At 36.3% G+C, this 17,045-nt stretch overlaps 2 protein-coding genes across 2 annotated transcripts; one reads left to right on the top strand and one right to left on the bottom strand.

Annotated features, from left to right (window-relative positions):
* LOC114717563 (uncharacterized) lies at positions 1–2,684 on the bottom strand. The gene is made up of 4 exons (XM_028902754.1): positions 2,672–2,684; positions 2,025–2,073; positions 1,458–1,929; positions 1–1,365 (listed from the first exon to the last, which is right to left on the bottom strand). The coding sequence occupies exons 1-4, from the start codon at positions 2,682–2,684 to the stop codon at positions 1–3; spliced, it is 1,899 nt and encodes a 632-aa protein (XP_028758587.1).
* Positions 2,685–3,571: 887 nt separating this feature from the next.
* On the top strand, positions 3,572–16,823 carry LOC114717562 (tubulin-folding cofactor D-like). The gene is given in 19 exon segments (XM_028902753.1): positions 3,572–3,809; positions 4,021–4,568; positions 4,898–5,000; positions 5,253–5,429; positions 6,337–6,525; positions 8,167–8,283; positions 8,487–8,591; positions 9,838–10,008; positions 10,089–10,304; positions 11,191–11,389; positions 11,713–11,918; positions 12,027–12,248; positions 12,332–12,616; positions 12,664–12,906; positions 12,991–13,236; positions 14,714–14,758; positions 15,916–16,101; positions 16,304–16,531; positions 16,534–16,823. Coding segments are annotated over 19 exon segments (3,765 nt in total). The 5' UTR covers positions 3,572–3,599; the 3' UTR covers positions 16,603–16,823.
* Positions 16,824–17,045: the final 222 nt, after the last annotated feature.

Genomic DNA, 17,045 nt, shown 5'->3' with positions numbered 1-17,045 from the left:
TCAACTTGGGTTTGGATTCTTGCACGTTCTTCTTGTGTGCCCAACTTGTTTGCATGTGCTACAATGGTAGATCTTCCTATTCTGGAACTGTGACTCTCGTCTTTTTACTTTAGGCCTTCCTGGCGGTCGATTAGTCAAAGGCGGTGCCAAGAACACTTGACTTCCTATATTTTCCACCCAGTAATTGTTAGGATTTGGCATGTCTACTGTCGCCACTGGAATCATACTCCTGCCATAAATCTTTTGCTGTGATGTAATCTTGTAGCATTCATCAACAAAATCATAGACATTGCAATTCACAGCCTTAATCGCTGCACAGGCATGGGGACATGGAATGCCTGACATTTGCCAAGCTGCACAGGTGCATTCGCCTAGACCAAGATCAACATGTACAGCTCCTTTTGCTGTATGGACACACACCCTACCTCCTCCATAAGGTACACTCAGCATGCATGCTGATCTAGCAACATTGTCCACCAATTTTGCATCTATGTTTGGGCCTACACCATTTTTCCAATTACTCATTGCTATGCTTGCTGCATACATCTTCTTTGCCACTTTCTCACGATGCTCATGTATAAGTTGGGCAACATTATATCGTCTCTCTTTCAACATCCAAGCATTGAATGACTCAGCAAGGTTTGTTGTGATGTTATCCCACCGTTTAAATGGGAATTTACTTAAGGCCCACCTTTCAACATCACCATGATTAAGAAGCCACTCAAATAATTGTGGATTGAACTTTCTCATGTTATCCATTGCACCATCAAACTCGGTGTCAAGCCTTGCATATGCAATGGCATCCAGGTATTGCAGTCCCTCCTCCCTTGCTTTCCCACTAGTCTTCCTCTTTCCTCTATTTAATTTAATCATTTGTGCACTGAAGTTTTCCTTAACATGTCTGTAACAGTATGCATGCCTCTCACCACCAAATATTGCTTGCACGGCGCCTATTATTGCATTGTGTCGATCTGACACAATTGTCAATTCCATCGAGCCAACTATCTCCTTAATCATATATAAGAACCATGTCCAATCCTCAAGTGTCTCTCCCTTTACAATAGCAATCGCAAAAGGTAACAATTCGTTGTCAGCATCATAAGCAGACGCCAACAGTAACGTCCCCTTATACGGTCCACTTAAATGACATCCATCAATGTACAGTACATGTCTAGCACCAGCTATAAAGCCTTCTATACAACACCCATATGCTATGAATGCACGCTCAAATGTGTTATTAGTATTAGCCACCCATTTGGCCACGGTTTTGTTATCTGTTTCCTTCAACCGTTCACATATCCACGGAATAAGCATATAAGACTGGTCAGGCCTGCCATGTATGTCCTCTAAAGCTTTTTGCTTCGCCTGTATGCTTGTTTATATGTCAACTTCATACCATAATCTCTTTCTAAAGTCTTCCTTATATCATTTGGACGCCTGTCTATGTGATCATTTACCTCATCTCTGATGATTGATGCTGTCAAGCTAGCTGAACCACAATGTTCCACACAAAGATTGTCTTGTGCATTATGGACATGCTCATTTATGAATGTTGCCACACGTAAAAAGGGAGTACTCTTTCTGCCCACTCTTGCACTTATCCTCCACGGACAACCTTCAACACTACATTTCACATACATTTTTCCCCTACAATTTTTCACATACTTGTACTCAAACTTGTTTGCAATACTGAACTTATGTACTTTCTTCTTGAAATCTTCTGCATTTGCAAAAGTTTGGTTCCGTCCTAACAACAATTCCTTCCATTTCAAAGAATTCATCTCCGGCAAAGGTGTAGGTGCACTCACTACTCCGTATGGTAGGCTTACATTAGGTCTTTCACTGCCTCCAGAACTTGTACTTTCCAAAGCATTTCCCTCCAACGTAGGCTCATCACTCTGTTCTGACAGTCCTTCCATTCTTGAGATCCTGCATTTATAATTACCACTGTTGTTAAGAGATTTACTACAACATTACAACAATTATCAACTTTCATAACCACCAAAAAAAAATTTCTCACTTACATTTCTGGATAACCCATTCCTTCCTCCACATTGTCATTACCTTTATGTGCTATATAAATATGTGCATTACGGTCATTATATTCAAATAGATTATCAACTCACCATCATCTATAAGATCTACCAATACCCTCTCATCAAAACTCAAAGTGTATTTAATATCACAGCCATGACAATCCATGCTGCACCATTCGCCTATCATTGCCCTCAAATCTTCAAGTTTTGTACCCTCATTTATTACTCTTACTCTGACAGTCCCACCACAGTATTTAACTTCGCCATTGTCCTTTTCCACAAACTTCCCATCTACGTGAAAATAACAAGCAAGTCTTTTTGAAGATGTTGATACAATGTTACAAGACATCACCACTTGCTAACCTGCAGCAAACAACATTAAATATAAAAAAATTAACTTCTCCGCCAATTAGTTTCCATCAACGTACGTGACACCCAAAACACACACAAAGAGAGAAACTTTTCTTCTATTCGCAACTTTATTATAGGGTTTCACAACTCCATTATTGATTTTAACAACGTTCACCACTTGAACGCAAACTTCACGCCTACGTAATTGCTTGCCACCTTTCTTGATTTCCGCTACGTCATTCGAAATAGTCAATATAAAGTATAAAACCTCATCTCCAGCACACCTGTCCCCACCATTGCGCCATAAAGCAGACACAAAAAGGAACTACTCAAACCCCACCATCAGTTAATGCGACATGTTTACTCTCTCTCTTGCTACAAAACCTCTTGCCCACAACCAAAATCTATTAAATCAGCAATCCCAAAAAAATTATGATGCGGAGGAGTAAGATTATACCATTTCCAAAGACTACCGACTTAAACTCACCTCTTTTCAGCTCTGATGTGTTCTTCCAGCGTTTCTCTTTCCTTCTTCATGTGCTCAACCGGTGCTCTGCTCTATCTTTATTTTCATTTCAGTTTCACTTCATTTTACCTCACTGATAAGGGCATTTCGGTTTTTTCGCTGAAAATATGAATTCCAAATTGGTACCCAGTGCCCTATTTGTCATTTTGCTTATTCAGATCCCTTATTTGTCCTTTTGGAATTCAAGTGGTATTTTATTGTCATTTTCCCTTAATTTTTTCTCTATCTCAGTTCGGTAATATAAAAACAAGTTAATTAATTTAAATAGATTAAAAAAATTAGTTATATTAATTATTTATAATAAATATGTATTATTTTTTAAAAACATTTTTATTAATATAATATATCGACTAAAATTATTATTTTTATAAAAAGATTTTAATAAAATAAATATAAAAAAAAAGACTGATATTTTATATTTAAAATTAAAATAAAAATTAAATAAATTTTTATATTAAGAATCAGAATAATAATATTAAAATATGATTTTTAATTGAATAATAAGTAGAAAACAGGCTGAATGAAAATTAAAAAAATATGCATTCAAAAAAAAAAAAAAATCAATGGATCTCAGAAAGAAATAGGAAAAAAAAAATCTACAAATTTGAATTTCCGGATCCCTGTAAAGATCATCGACTCTGGGAAGGCCTCGTTTCGTCGACACAGGCGGGAACTGAATCAAGTTCATGGCGGCAGTAGCTGAAGAAGAGACAGTGAAGAAGGAGGAGGAATCGTTTGTTACGGTAAATCAAGAGGAGGATGAGTATGATTCCAAGGACAGGGTGCTGCAGAAGTACTTCCTTCAAGAATGGAACCTAGTCAAGTCCATTCTCGACGACATTGTTTCAAATGGCCGAGTCTCTGACCCTTCTTCAGTTCACAAAATCCGATCCATTGTACTCCTACTCTCCTTCTCTCCTTGTGCTTTTTGTTATGTTTTAATTTTGTTCAGTGGTTTTGTCTTTATTAATTAAATGTGAAGAGGGAAACATTAAACCTGTTTGTGATGACTATGGGCCTTTGGGTCTGGGGTTTCTGGCCTATGCACTTTTCTGTTTGTGAAATGCATGCTTCATTTTTTGAGAAAGTCTTTCTCTCTATATGCAGTTGGATAAGTATCAGGAGCAGGGTCAGCTTCTAGAACCTTACCTGGAAAGCATTGTTTCCCCATTGATGTACATTGTTCGTTCTAGAACAATTGAACTTGGTGTAGATTCAGATGAAATTCTTGAAATAACCAAGCCAATATGCATCATTATCTATTCATTAGTTACAGTTTGTGGATACAAGAGTGTGATCAAGTTTTTCCCTCATCAAGTTTCTGATCTAGAACTCGCCGTAGCTCTGTTGGAGAAGTGTCATCACACGAGTTCAGCAACATCATTGAGGCAGGAAAGCACAGGAGAGATGGAAGCTAAATGTGTGATGCTGTTGTGGCTTTATATACTTGTATTAGTTCCTTTTGACATCTCCACTGTGGACACCAGTATTGCCAACAATACCAAGCTCAACGATCTTGAGCTCGCCCCTCTTGTGTTGAGAATTTTAGGGTTTTGTAAGGATTACCTCTCAACTGCGGGGCCTATGCGCACTATGGCTGGACTAGTGCTCTCTAGGCTTCTAACACGTCCAGATATGACCAAGGCTTTTACCAGGTATGTAGAACTTTGTTTCTTTACTAATAATGATATAGAGTGTCCTTCATATGCAATAGCCTGGAATTTCAATGCACCGACCATCTTGGCATGTACGTTGGTGTTCCACTGCTTCACAACAGAGTTACCAAGGATACTTATAAATGCGTATAGGAAAAGATACAGAACAGGCTCTCGGGTTGGAAAGCAAAGGCCCTTTCCCTTGCTGGTTGAATAATGATATAGAGTGAAGAATCATTTCAGTTTCTTTTCTTTTTTTTTGTTTTTTGTTTAATAAAAAAAAGAATCATTTCGGTTTCTGCATAAACTAGTTTTTCTGATGTCTTCAGGTTTGTTGAGTGGACACATGAAGTGTTGTCTTCTGTCACGGAGGATGTCTTTCATCACTTCCAATTACTTGGTGCTGTTGAATCACTGGCCACCATTTTTAAGGTTCTGTTTTCGTTATTTTCATCTACACTCTCAGATGCAAATATTTTCCTTGTTTTGGTTATAAATATTCACGCAAATGGATTCTCTTTCTTTTAGGTCCGGATGTGGGGAAAAGTTTCATGATATGCATCTAACCAATAGAAAGATTGGCTATCTAGGATATTTAGTTTTGCTTTTATGAAAGTGGTCATTTGGAAAATTGCTCTGTTAACATCATCTCTTCTACCTCTTGCGGCATCTATTTGTATGCAGGCTGGTAGTCGTAAACTCTTGCTTGATGTAATTCCTGTTGTTTGGAATGACACTTCGACACTATACAAGTCCTCAACTGCAGCACGAAGTCCTTTGCTTCGCAAGTATCTGATGAAGCTAACTCAGCGAATTGGGCTTACTGCCCTTCCTCATCGTTTGCCTTCATGGCGTTATGTGGTCAGTCTTTTTCTTTTACAATCTTTGATGTGATCTCACATCTTATCAGCTATACGTAGTTCTGTAACTGGCAAAAATGGATGTTTAGACTAGGGGATTTTGATAAGAAACTTTGGGAGAGCTTGCCCAAAAAGATAGCTCATGATGTTGGAGAGCACAAAGTCTCTGTAACACCAAGTCAAAATGGCAATGCTTCTGATGTGGAACTCAAATTCTACACTTTGCTATGGATTCAACGAATTCATTATTTGGAGCCAGACTTTATGAGGTTGATACTTAGATCTTAGATTTGTCCCATTAAAAAATGAAGCAGCTACTAGGAATGAATTGCTTTTTTGTCATGTTAAAAATAATAAAAATACAGAAACAGACCCAATTAACTGTTTATTATTGTTGTTGTTGTTATTGTTATTATTTATTTTTGGATAAGAAGGCAAGTGCTAAGCTTGAAGGAAAGAACAAAAGGTTACAACAAATCCAAACTAAAAAACTAAGCACTAATAAGTTAAATCATTCAGCAGAAGGCTCCTGCAATACTCAGGAGGGCGGACCAGATGAGTCCAGTTGCATTTGACTTATGCTTTCTTTGCAAGGATGTCAGCACTGTTGTTTATTATTTAAATATTTAAATTATTAGAATGAAGTTGTATGATCCTCCCACAAAAGGCAATGGTCTCGTTGATATGTACTCCAGAGTTCATTCTTATACCTGTTCCAATGGTTTGAACTTCTCTGATGATTTTTTTCCCCTCTTACAAATATAATTTTTGGTATTTTAATATTATTTATTTTTTTTTTTTTTTTAAAAAAAAAAGTTCTAGTCCATTTCATTCTTTTGCTGAAGACTTTTCTAGGAGCTAATTGATTGGCACCATTTTCTAGTTTTAACTGTATGCCTATCATGCAGGGAAGAAGCACCTCTATAAATGTTGCTTTGAATAAAACCGGTCAAATTGATCAGGGCAATTATGTTGTGAATGATGGCTCCTCTAACATAACCCAAGCTATAGATGTGGCACAAGATGAAGAAGACATGGATGTTCCAGAAATTGTTGAGGAGATCATTGAGATGTTGCTATCTGGTTTGAGGGATATGGTATGTCCAAAGGGTGAGATTCTTATTGATAATTTTGTTTTTCTCTTTCATGCTAAAATTTGCTAAGATGGGGAGAAGTCTGGTGTTGTCTAGAAGTAAGCCAATGGTGATTTCTTTGAAAGTAAGCCTTTTGGAAAATATTTTGTATAAACCATGTATCTTATTGGAAGTTGGATTAACTATATTAATGTTATTTTTCGTATAAGCCATTCATGAACATGGTTGATGTATTTAAAAAAAAAAGAAGAAGAAGAAAACGCATGCATCTTTGCAGATTATGTGCCATTGATCTGCAAACAGTATGGTCCTTTTGAGCTTGATGTGGATAAGGCACAAGCCCAGCATAGCTGTTGCTAAAATTTCATCTACTTAGGACATTGAGGGCTGCATGTGGATAAGGCACATGCCTGGCATAGCTGTTGCGAAAATTTCATCTACTAAGGACATTGAGGGCGCAAGTTCTAACTCCTTCTGATATTATGTCAACAAATCAATAATCTTGAAAGGATTAAGATGTTAGAGGTATGATGGGAGTGTAATTTACTTATTGAAGCCTATGCTCAAGTTATCAAAATAATTCTTGGTCCCTTGCTTAGCAAACCTCATCTCTTAGGGTTAACACTACAAATCATGCTAGCGTTCAATTGACATGATGTTGTGGTTTGATCCTTATTTCTTTTCTTATAATTCTTATATTTTAGTTAAAGAAGTTTTTAGTTGAAGATAATGTATTTAATAATGCACTTTATCAATTTACCTGTAAGCTTACCCATGATGTTGTATGATGGGCACCCAGGTATGGTAGGGAACCTTTTCCCATATGTTAGATACTGGGATGAGAGCACTAGGTCATTTAAGCACCCCATGTAGCATTCCCACGCTACTTAATGGTCAATGACTTAGTCATCTTAGATTTATATCAATTGGCCCACCTTGGGAGAGACAAGATCCCAATGGCTAAGCTTTGTGACACTTTGCTTGGCGACACATACTTGACTCTATCACCAGTTCGAACCCTCCTTCGGCAGTCCCTTCTTGAGTTGTTGACACTAGCTTTGATTACAGTTGATGGGCATCCAAGTGAGGTGGGGGATTCTCTTTCAAAAGCTAGCTATTGAGGCAGGAAAAGTGCCCTACTTAAAATATGTGATAGAGTATTTTATACTACTCTTATGTGAAACTTAGACATCGTTTACTATCTTAGTCTTCATTATAGTGCTTTAAAGCAATAACTAATGATCTCTTGCTTGACAGCTTATGCATTTACGTCAATGGATCTAATTATGCAAATAATTTAGTTAGACAAGAGAACAGAAAATCCTGCATGATGAACTTATTGTAGTGACTGGCAGTTTTACTTAATTTTATCTATCATTGACTTCTTTTCCTCCCTTGTTGTTTGTTTATTTGAAGTTGGTGTGTATGAGGTGTGTACTGATCTAAACACAAAACATTACTGGTGGCATACTGCTGTTTAGAAATAGCTTCTCTTTATCTGGTATCTTCTGGTGACTTTCAAAAGACAACCATAAGCTTCACATGGATTTGCATCTAATAGCAACTTAAGCTTTTTATATTTTCACTGTGTTTTAGTGTCTGATTAATTTTTTTTTTTTATCACTTGTTACTGCTGGATTTCAGGATACTGTTGTCCGTTGGTCTGCAGCAAAAGGCATAGGTCGCATAACTTCACGGTTGACATCTTCTCTTGCTGAGGAGGTTTTATCATCTGTTTCTGAGTTGTTTTCACCTGGTGAGGTATGCATTGACGGTTGACCCTCCTTTGCTGACCGTTCCTATGCTAGTCATGGTAGTTAAATGGTTCCCATTTACATTTATCTCTGTATGGATGTACTCTATATGAATCCAACATCACTATGAACGCTTGGCTGAATGTCACTATCAAATTTGACGAGGCACTGCTTCTTCTGCTGCTGCTCACAAGTAAATTTTTTCCCCAGGGTGATGGTTCATGGCATGGAGGTTGTCTAGCTTTGGCTGAACTTGCTCGTAGAGGCCTCCTCTTGCCTGCTTGTCTTTCCAAAGTTGTTCCTTTCATTGTGAAGGTGGTATTCCTGTTTGCTACGAGGATATGCTTAAGTGCAGAGATATTTGATTTGTTATTTTAAATTGCATTAGCTGCTTATAATTTTTTTATTTGTCAAAACACATGATCATGTTTTACCCAGAGGTCCAAGATTTAGAAGCTTGAATAGATGGCAACTTGCCAGTAAATAACTAGTGCATATGGTGCCTAAAGGGGGGAAAAAATGGTGCATATTATCATGGGAGAGGAAGATATGATGAAAATGAAAATAGATTGGACATGGTCCTAGATTGTTGATGTCGTTGCCAGTATTTATATTGATACTAAACCTGATATTGAAGATTTTGTGCTCATAACTTGAGTAATCTGATGAACAATGGGAGGGGTTACTCATGTCTGTGGCTCTTTGTTGGAAGCTAGTGGTTTTTGTGGCGTGGAAAACAGAAAAAATGTGAATGGAACTAAACTTTGGTGTTCCTGGAGGTAAATCTAATCAATCAGAATCCATGACCTGGAATTTCTCTTCTTTTTTTTTTTTTTTTAATTGTTGTTATCCTGAATAATTCTTAATATATTTCTGGGTTTATTAGCCTTTAGTTCTGTTATCTTATTTTTCAAATTTAAGCCTTATATCCTGTTTTCTGCTCTTGATCTTTCTTGATTTTATTCTGCTTTTATTTCCTTTTATCCTGTTGCTGTTTTCACAGGATCTTGTGGTTAGTTTGTAGATTTTGTTCATGTATATGTGCTCCCCCCCCCCCCCCAATGTGATAAGAAGTATTTAGAGCCTATTTATCTGAAATTCTATATTTACTTTTTTAAAGGGAAATTGGGGTTAGGATTCATGGTGGGTGATACGTGTGCTTTAATACCATTTGTCTCAACATAGGAGCTCTAATCCTTTTTATGACTTTCATATGATTTTACGTTGCGTCAGTACTGGTTGTTGTGAGGATTTACTATCTTCCTATTTGGTGTGATTTCCTCTCTTTACAAAACCTCTTTTTCTTTATCATTAACTAAAAAGAATGTCTTCGAATGGGATCTTTTAGTAAAAATTTATTTAATGAGTTGGTTGTTGATAGCCTTCTTATTGTTTGTGTTGTATCATTAACCAAAAAGAAGGTCTAATAAATCATTTTTGAGAGAGGACATTGATTTCTATTAATATTATTGACATTGCTAAATGCAAACTGAAGTTGAGTGCTTCTTTCAGATATACCTGCTATGAACTGATGGAAATAATGCGCAAAATTACTGTACAGGCCCTACATTATGATGTTCGTAGGGGTCCACATAGTGTTGGATCTCATGTACGTGATGCTGCTGCGTATGTGTGTTGGGCATTTGGACGGGCATATTATCATGAGGAAATGAAAAATATCTTAGAACAACTTGCCCCCCACCTCCTAACAGTGGCATGCTATGACCGTGAGGTGCCCTTTCCATCAAATGAGTTATTTTTAAATGCTAAAGCATGAATTGTCATCTGAGTAGATTTGCTAATGATGCTTAGGTTAACTGCAGAAGAGCAGCAGCAGCTGCTTTTCAGGAGAATGTTGGAAGACAAGGGAATTATCCGCATGGCATTGACATAGTTAATACTGCAGATTATTTTTCACTTGCTTCCCGAGTAAACTCTTATCTTGATGTTGCTGTCTTCATTGCTAAGTTCGAAGGATATCTTTTCCCATTCGTGGATGACCTACTTGATAGAAAAATCTGTCACTGGGTATGCTCAAATTTAATCTCTCCTTCTCTCTCTCTAGTTTTTTCTTAGCTATATCTTTATTAAGTGTTGATGGAGTGTTTAGTTTCTTTTTCTACAAAATGAAACTTTCATCTGCCAAACATTGTGCTCACTTTTTAAACATAGCCTCTGCATTATTGTTTGCTTGCTAAGAAAAGCTATAAATCAATCTAGCCTGATCCTTTTGCTGAGCTGCACTTTGTGGTGCAAAGGAATCAGTGACATCTCAAAGTTGAGACGGGATAAGCCCAAGAAACCAACCGCAAAAATGATGTTGTACGGATATCTCAGCATTATTGAAGGAATACTCAGGCTTCTATATAACTTCAGTTTTATCAGGATTTGCTGAAGACATGAAATATTCTAATTTCCTTAATTTGTTTTTTTTTATTTCTCCTTTTCCTAAGTATGTGAACTGGCTCCCCCTCCCCCTCCTCGTTGGTTTTGTCATATGAAAATCTTTGGTTGTTTGTGCATGTGATGTCCAAAATTGGTTTTTGTCTAATAATGATATTGCGAATATTTATATGCATGTTTGTTGCTAATATGATTTTATTCAGGTCTGGAGTCATGTGACCAGTGTTATTTCTACCTCCTATTAGTACTTCTTCTCCTCTAAAGTGGTTTCTTTTACTTCTAGCAGCTGAAAATGAATAATATCTTGATATGCAATTTTACTAGTTTATTGTTTGTTTTTGCTAGTCTGAATTGTAAGTTTAAACAGTATATCCTAAGGACTAAATTAAGGTCGCATTGTTGTCCTTCTTACTGTTTCCACAGCACCAGGAACTTTGTTATTGGTGTCTCTGTTTGCTCAATTTTCTTGAGTGGTACTTTTTACTAATACTTTTTGGAATTATATATTCAGGATAAAGGATTGCGAGAACTTGCCGCGGAGGCCCTTTCCTCTCTCGTAAAATATGATCCTGAGTATTTCGCAAATGTGGTCATGGAAAAGTTAATTCCTTGCACTCTTTCATCTGATCTGTGCATGCGCCATGGTGCAACATTAGCAACCGGTGAAGTTGTTTTAGCACTACATAAATGCAATTACACTCTTTCCTCAGGTCACACATTCTTCTTTAAACTTATGCTCCAACTATTCTTAATAGATGCAAATCATATTTCTTTTAAATAAGCAAAATAGAAATCTTACATATAGATGTGATTACAAAATCTTAATCTATAAATTTCAGTTAATGATGACTCCTTAATGGATGATCTCATGATTAATCTCTTACTCTTTCTATTGAGGAATCCTTATAACATTCATATGTTCTTTGCATTTTCATACTTCCATTATCAGTTATCCTAGAATTTTCATCTTCTGTTAGGTAACTAATTTCAAAACATGTTGACAGACCTCAACGCTTTGAACTCTTCATGACAGATAAGCAGAAAACCCTTGCTGGTGTAGTTCCATCGATTGAGAAAGCACGACTTTATCGAGGAAAAGGAGGGGAGATAATGCGGGCAGCTGTTTCTCGGTTCATTGAATGCATCTCTGTATTTAACATAACATTAACAGAAAAGATAAAAAAAAGCTTGCTTGACACCCTGAATGAGAACTTGAGACATCCTAACTCTCAGATACAGGTTTCATTCTTTTAAAACAAGAGTTATATATATCTGTTTATTTCTTTCTTTATTTCATTGGGATATTCCATTTAAGGCCCTGAATCAAAATTGTGTTTTGATGAACAGAATGCTGCTGTTAAGGCCCTGAAATACTTTGTCCAAGCATATCTGCTTGTTGATGATAAAGTCATGGGTGATGTTATATCAAAGTACCTCAATATGTTGAATGATCCAAATGTTGCTGCAAGAAGAGGATCTGCTCTGGCAATAGGTGTTTTGCCATTCAAATTTTTAGCCAGTAGGTGGAGAAATGTGCTTTTGAAGCTCTGTAGCTGCTGTACGATTGAGGTGCATTTTCACTGCTACTGATTTTACATATTATGTTGTTATGTTAGTTAGATGGCTGTTAAAATGATTTTGTTTTAATGCAGGAAAAACCTGAAGATAGGGATGCTGAAGCACGTGTAAATGCTGTTAAAGGGCTTGTAGCTGTATGTGAAACATTAATTAAGGGAAGAACAGATTCTGTTACCTCTCTCATGGAGGAGGGGGACTTCTCTCTGTTTCTTTTGATAAAGAATGAAGTGATGATGACTTTGTTTAAAGCTCTAGATGACTATTCTGTTGACAACAGAGGTGATGTGGGCTCTTGGGTTCGTGAGGCTGCATTAGATGGACTTGAGAAATGTACATACATGCTCTGTAAGAGAGACTTGGCTTGTTTGAGCGAAGACCAGGAAAAAATTCTACTGAATCTGTAAAGCAGCAGTTAACTAATGACATTGTCAAGAACAATCAATATTTTCCATTGTTTGATGAAAACCTTGCTACCTGTTTGATTGGAGGAATTGTTAAGCAAGCTGTGGAGAAGATGGATAAGCTAAGAGAAGCAGCTGCAAATGTTCTTTACAGAATTTTGTACAACCAGATGGTTTATATTCCTCATATTCCTTTTAGGGATAAGCTTGAAGAAATTGTTCCTAAAGAAGCAGATGCGAAATGGATGGTTAGTGATGAGATTGTTTTATCAATTCATGAGACGGGTAGAATAGCTTTTTTCTTCATTGAAAGATGAATTGTTTCCTTGCAGGTCCCCACCTACTCATATCCGCGCTTTGTACAGTTGCTTCAAGTTGGTTGTTATAGTAGACATTTGCTATCAGGTTTAGTTATATCAATAGGTGGGTTACAAGATTCTTTGAAGAGGGTGTCACTCTCCGCACTGTTAGATTATCTACAAGGGTCAATAACCAGGGAGTGCATGTTTTCTGGTGACATTCTGTGGATTCTTCAACAATACAAGAAACATGACAGGGTTATAATACCCACTCTGAAGGTAATTAGCTTTCGTCAAGCTTTTATTTTCATGTAGCTTTCAGTTACACTGATTCATGAATGAGAAATTGGCTGGTTGTTCAGGCATTTGGTTCCAAAAATTATGATAGTAGGTACTCTGCTGTTTGGTTCTGTGTAACAAGTTTTCCAATAGAAAAATCTTGAAAATGTGTTGCTCGAGGAGAGTAAGGGTCTGGAAGTCCTTTCAGTGTTTTAAAGTTCTATTAATTGTTGAAGTTTGAATTTCGGATGGCCTGATCAATGTTTGTCATTTGTTGTCTGTTGCTTGAGCCCATTATAGTTGGATTTTGCTCTTATGCAAGCAGTTGTTAGTTTATGTAAATTTGTTGACTGGTTGAGGTCATACTACAAATTGTGGTTTATTGAACAACTTAGTGATTGTTCAACGGTCTTTCTGCAAATTGTGGTTCTTTGAATTCTTTTAAAAGTTCATTGCAAGTCCCTTATGAGTTCATAAAACTGTTGAATTTAGAAGTTGTACGTGAAATTTATTCGGCTGCAAGGCAATGCCAATTAAAATTCTTCTGGTGATTGACTTTTAGCTGGTTAATTTTCAGCTTGAGGTTTGATATTAAAAACCTATCAAAACTATATTTAAGTATTACATAGTGCTTAATGATCATGGATACTATTATCCTCATAGATGATAATATTTGGTTTCTTTCTCTATAGATCAGGATGTCAGTCTTGTAATTTATCACTGTTTTGTGTGTTTATGCTTTTCTTCAATGATATTAGAATAGCAGATGGAAGCTTTCGTTATTCACCTTCATGTTTGTCATGTCCCTGTTTATCAAGCCTTCCTCTTCATTTGTCTATTAATTGCTGTGAATCACAACATCATCAACATTAAAAAAGATTTTATTTTTTCTATATTACTTTTTCATCTTTTGCTGATGACTCGTTCTGGATGGAAAATAATGTTTTTTATTGCTTAAATTTATTCTCCTAGGCTACACTCTGGCCTGGCGTATTGTCATTCTTTTTGTTGTTAGTAGGTGAAAATCATATTCTTGGGATAAAGCCTGGATATCTTGTCCCCAGAAAAACTTATAAGATAATACCTTTTATGGTTCACTTTTAGTCCTAAATGTTGTATTAATTAGTGGGTTTTACACTGGGATGTTTGTAGGTTGCTCTTGACTTGCAAAAATTCAAAATTTAGATTGCAACATAGATGCTAAAGTTCTAGAATTGGTTTTCTATGCCTTTTTGGGTGAGTTTAGGGATTTGGAATTTTAGAATGAAGTTAATGATAAGCTGGGTCTCAGGCATTCTTTTAGGCGAATAATTATAGTCAGACTTTGTGAAACTAGTAGAACCAGAACCCTAACTTTCTTCTACAATAAATCAGAACTCTAACTATATAATGAGCATCTGCTGCGTTCTTCTTCAATGCGATTGCTTCGAGCATTCACTTTAAAGTCCTGATATATTGATAATTTTCTGCATTTCAGACCATTGAGATCCTGTTCAGCAAAAAGATATTCCTTAATTTGGAGGTTAGTTTGGCTTTCCTGTTTTCAGTCTATCATGCTGGTTGGAGCTATAAAATCCTTTGTCCATCTTTTGTCTCTACGGATTACCCTTGATGGTTAAGTAATTCTTCATATCTCCATGTGTTTGTCGCAGCTTGTGCGTTAATTAATGGGATAGAATTTGTGAAGAGAAAGGAAGATGAAAATTGAAGTCCATTTGGTTTTTTCCTTTCCTGCTTTCATTTTCACTTGAAACATAAAACATGCATGATTTTAAAAATGGGATAAGCTTGTTGAAAAATGGAAACGGAAATGTCCAAAAGATTTCCATGTTTCCACTTAACAAAACGTGTAATTTAGGTAATTTTACAAGAAATTCACTCCCATTACACTTCAACCTTGTGACTCTGATCATCTACTGATGGTCAAACTGAAAATAAGTAAATGCATTGTCATTTAAGGTTTTTCAAATTGAAAATGGAGACCAACAAGTTTTTAGATTCATATGACAATTATTTTAAAATATTGGAAACTCGCACATGAAGTTAGATTTTAAAAAATGAAAAATAGAGAATGAAAGCTGGAAACGTATCCAGAACCCAAAGGCACTTTAAGGTTTCTAACGAATCCAGAGATATTAAGCCCATAACATGCCAGGTCCTGACCACTAATTTTGGCAGCATCTTGTGTTATCTTTGTCAGTAATGAATTTTGCATTGTCCAAAGGAAGGAATACTTCACGCTGGTTCCCTATGATAATCAGTATTGTCGTGTTCTTTTACAAATGTTTAAGTAATCTTTAATATCGTAGAACTGATTAATAATAAAGCTTCTTTTCAAGATCAAATTATGTAGACCGGGGCTGGAGTTGTGCTTGGAAGGGGAGGTGGATTCTAAGGGGGATTTTGTTTTTGTTTTGCCTTGCTTTTCTCATTAATGCTCATGGATAATATATGCTATTCTCTTAAATGGGTTTAATGCTAATTTTGTGAGATTCAAGTATTTTTGAGCGTGATTTAAGAGGACCAGGCTTTTTTATTTAACTTAATGTACAAAAGGAATCATGAGTCATTTATACTGTTTAGTAAAAACTGCTGAAAGCTTGAGGCTCTATTATTGAATTTTTTCACCTTGACAAATTTTTAGTGAGATTTTATTCAAGTGTAAGATTTTGTTTCCAGGCTTACATGACAACTTTTTGTGCTGGCGTTTTGGATTCGTTAGCAGTTGAATTAAAGGGATCAAAGGATTTCTCTAAGTTATATGCTGGTATTGCATTACTTGGTTATGTGGCTTCAGTGCCAGACCCGATCAATACTCGGGCGTTTTCTCATCTTCTGACCTTTCTTGGTCATCGGTTTCCCAAGGTAATTTTCAAACATTCATTTAATATGGCCTTTTATGGGTCTAAGTTATATACTGTTGTTGTACTTTGTTACATGTTAAGGTTAATATTACTCTCTTTTTCTACCAAAAACAGTTAAAAAATCTCGTAGCAGATTTGCTTAGAAAGCCAGGGTAGATAGATAGTAAGATTTCTTGCTCACCATTTTTTTTTTCTTGGTCGAGGCAGATTCGAAAGCTTCAGCGGAACAAGTTTACCTTGTCCTCCTACAAAATGAGAGTCTTGTGGGAGAAGACAAGATAGAGAAAGCTCTTGAAGTTGTTTCTGAGACTTGCTGGGACGGTGACATGGATACTGCAAAACATAAAAGAATAGAGTTGTGTGACTTCTTAGGTTTGGATGTGGGGCCAGTAAGCAAGAGTAGTGGTGATGGAGCATCGAGTAAAAGCAGCAACAAAAGAAGCAGGTAGATTTGGATGAAAATGCTTCGTATTCTTCCTTGGTTGATTCATCTGGCTTCTGATTTTTGTGATATATACCACCAAGTGTGTTTTTGTGTGTACATTGTTGCTTGCTAGGGTTTGATCATTAGTATTTACAGTTGACAAATGCCAACAATTTTGTTTCCTTCTCTGTTTGTTGTGTAAACCCGTCATGACCTTCAAGAGTAGCTATATTTTCATTGGATCAAAATAGTTTTTAACTTCTCATGAATTTACTTTGAAAAAGCAGAGTTAAACTCTATTGAATCTGGATGCTTTGAACGTGAATGAAAAACAGAACAAAGTTTACAATTTAGAACATAAATCAAATTATTCGCTATGCATCGCTCAAGAAACTAAACAATGATCAGAAAGCCAAGATGGGCATGAGAAGAATAATGTTTAGAATTCAGAGCCCTACAACAAATGTCTAGTGCTTTGTTTTTTTTTTATTTTCCTGATAAAACCTTACAAGTTAACAAAA

Source organism: Neltuma alba, unplaced genomic scaffold (genome assembly GCF_004799145.2).
Source record: "Neltuma alba isolate B1F8T4 unplaced genomic scaffold, ASM479914v2 tig00011755_pilon, whole genome shotgun sequence".
In the NCBI taxonomy this organism is placed as follows: domain Eukaryota; kingdom Viridiplantae; phylum Streptophyta; class Magnoliopsida; order Fabales; family Fabaceae; genus Neltuma; species Neltuma alba.
This window is presented reverse-complemented; position numbering and strand designations above follow the sequence as displayed.

Excerpts from the sequence above, each read along its gene's own strand:
- LOC114717563 (XM_028902754.1), bottom strand. Across the intron at positions 1,930-2,024 it reads GGAATGGGTTATCCAGAAAT|GATCTCAAGAATGGAAGGAC; the intron begins GTAAGTGAGAAA and ends TTATAAATGCAG. Across the intron at positions 1,366-1,457 it reads CATCAATCATCAGAGATGAG|GCGAAGCAAAAAGCTTTAGA; the intron begins GTAAATGATCAC and ends ACAAGCATACAG.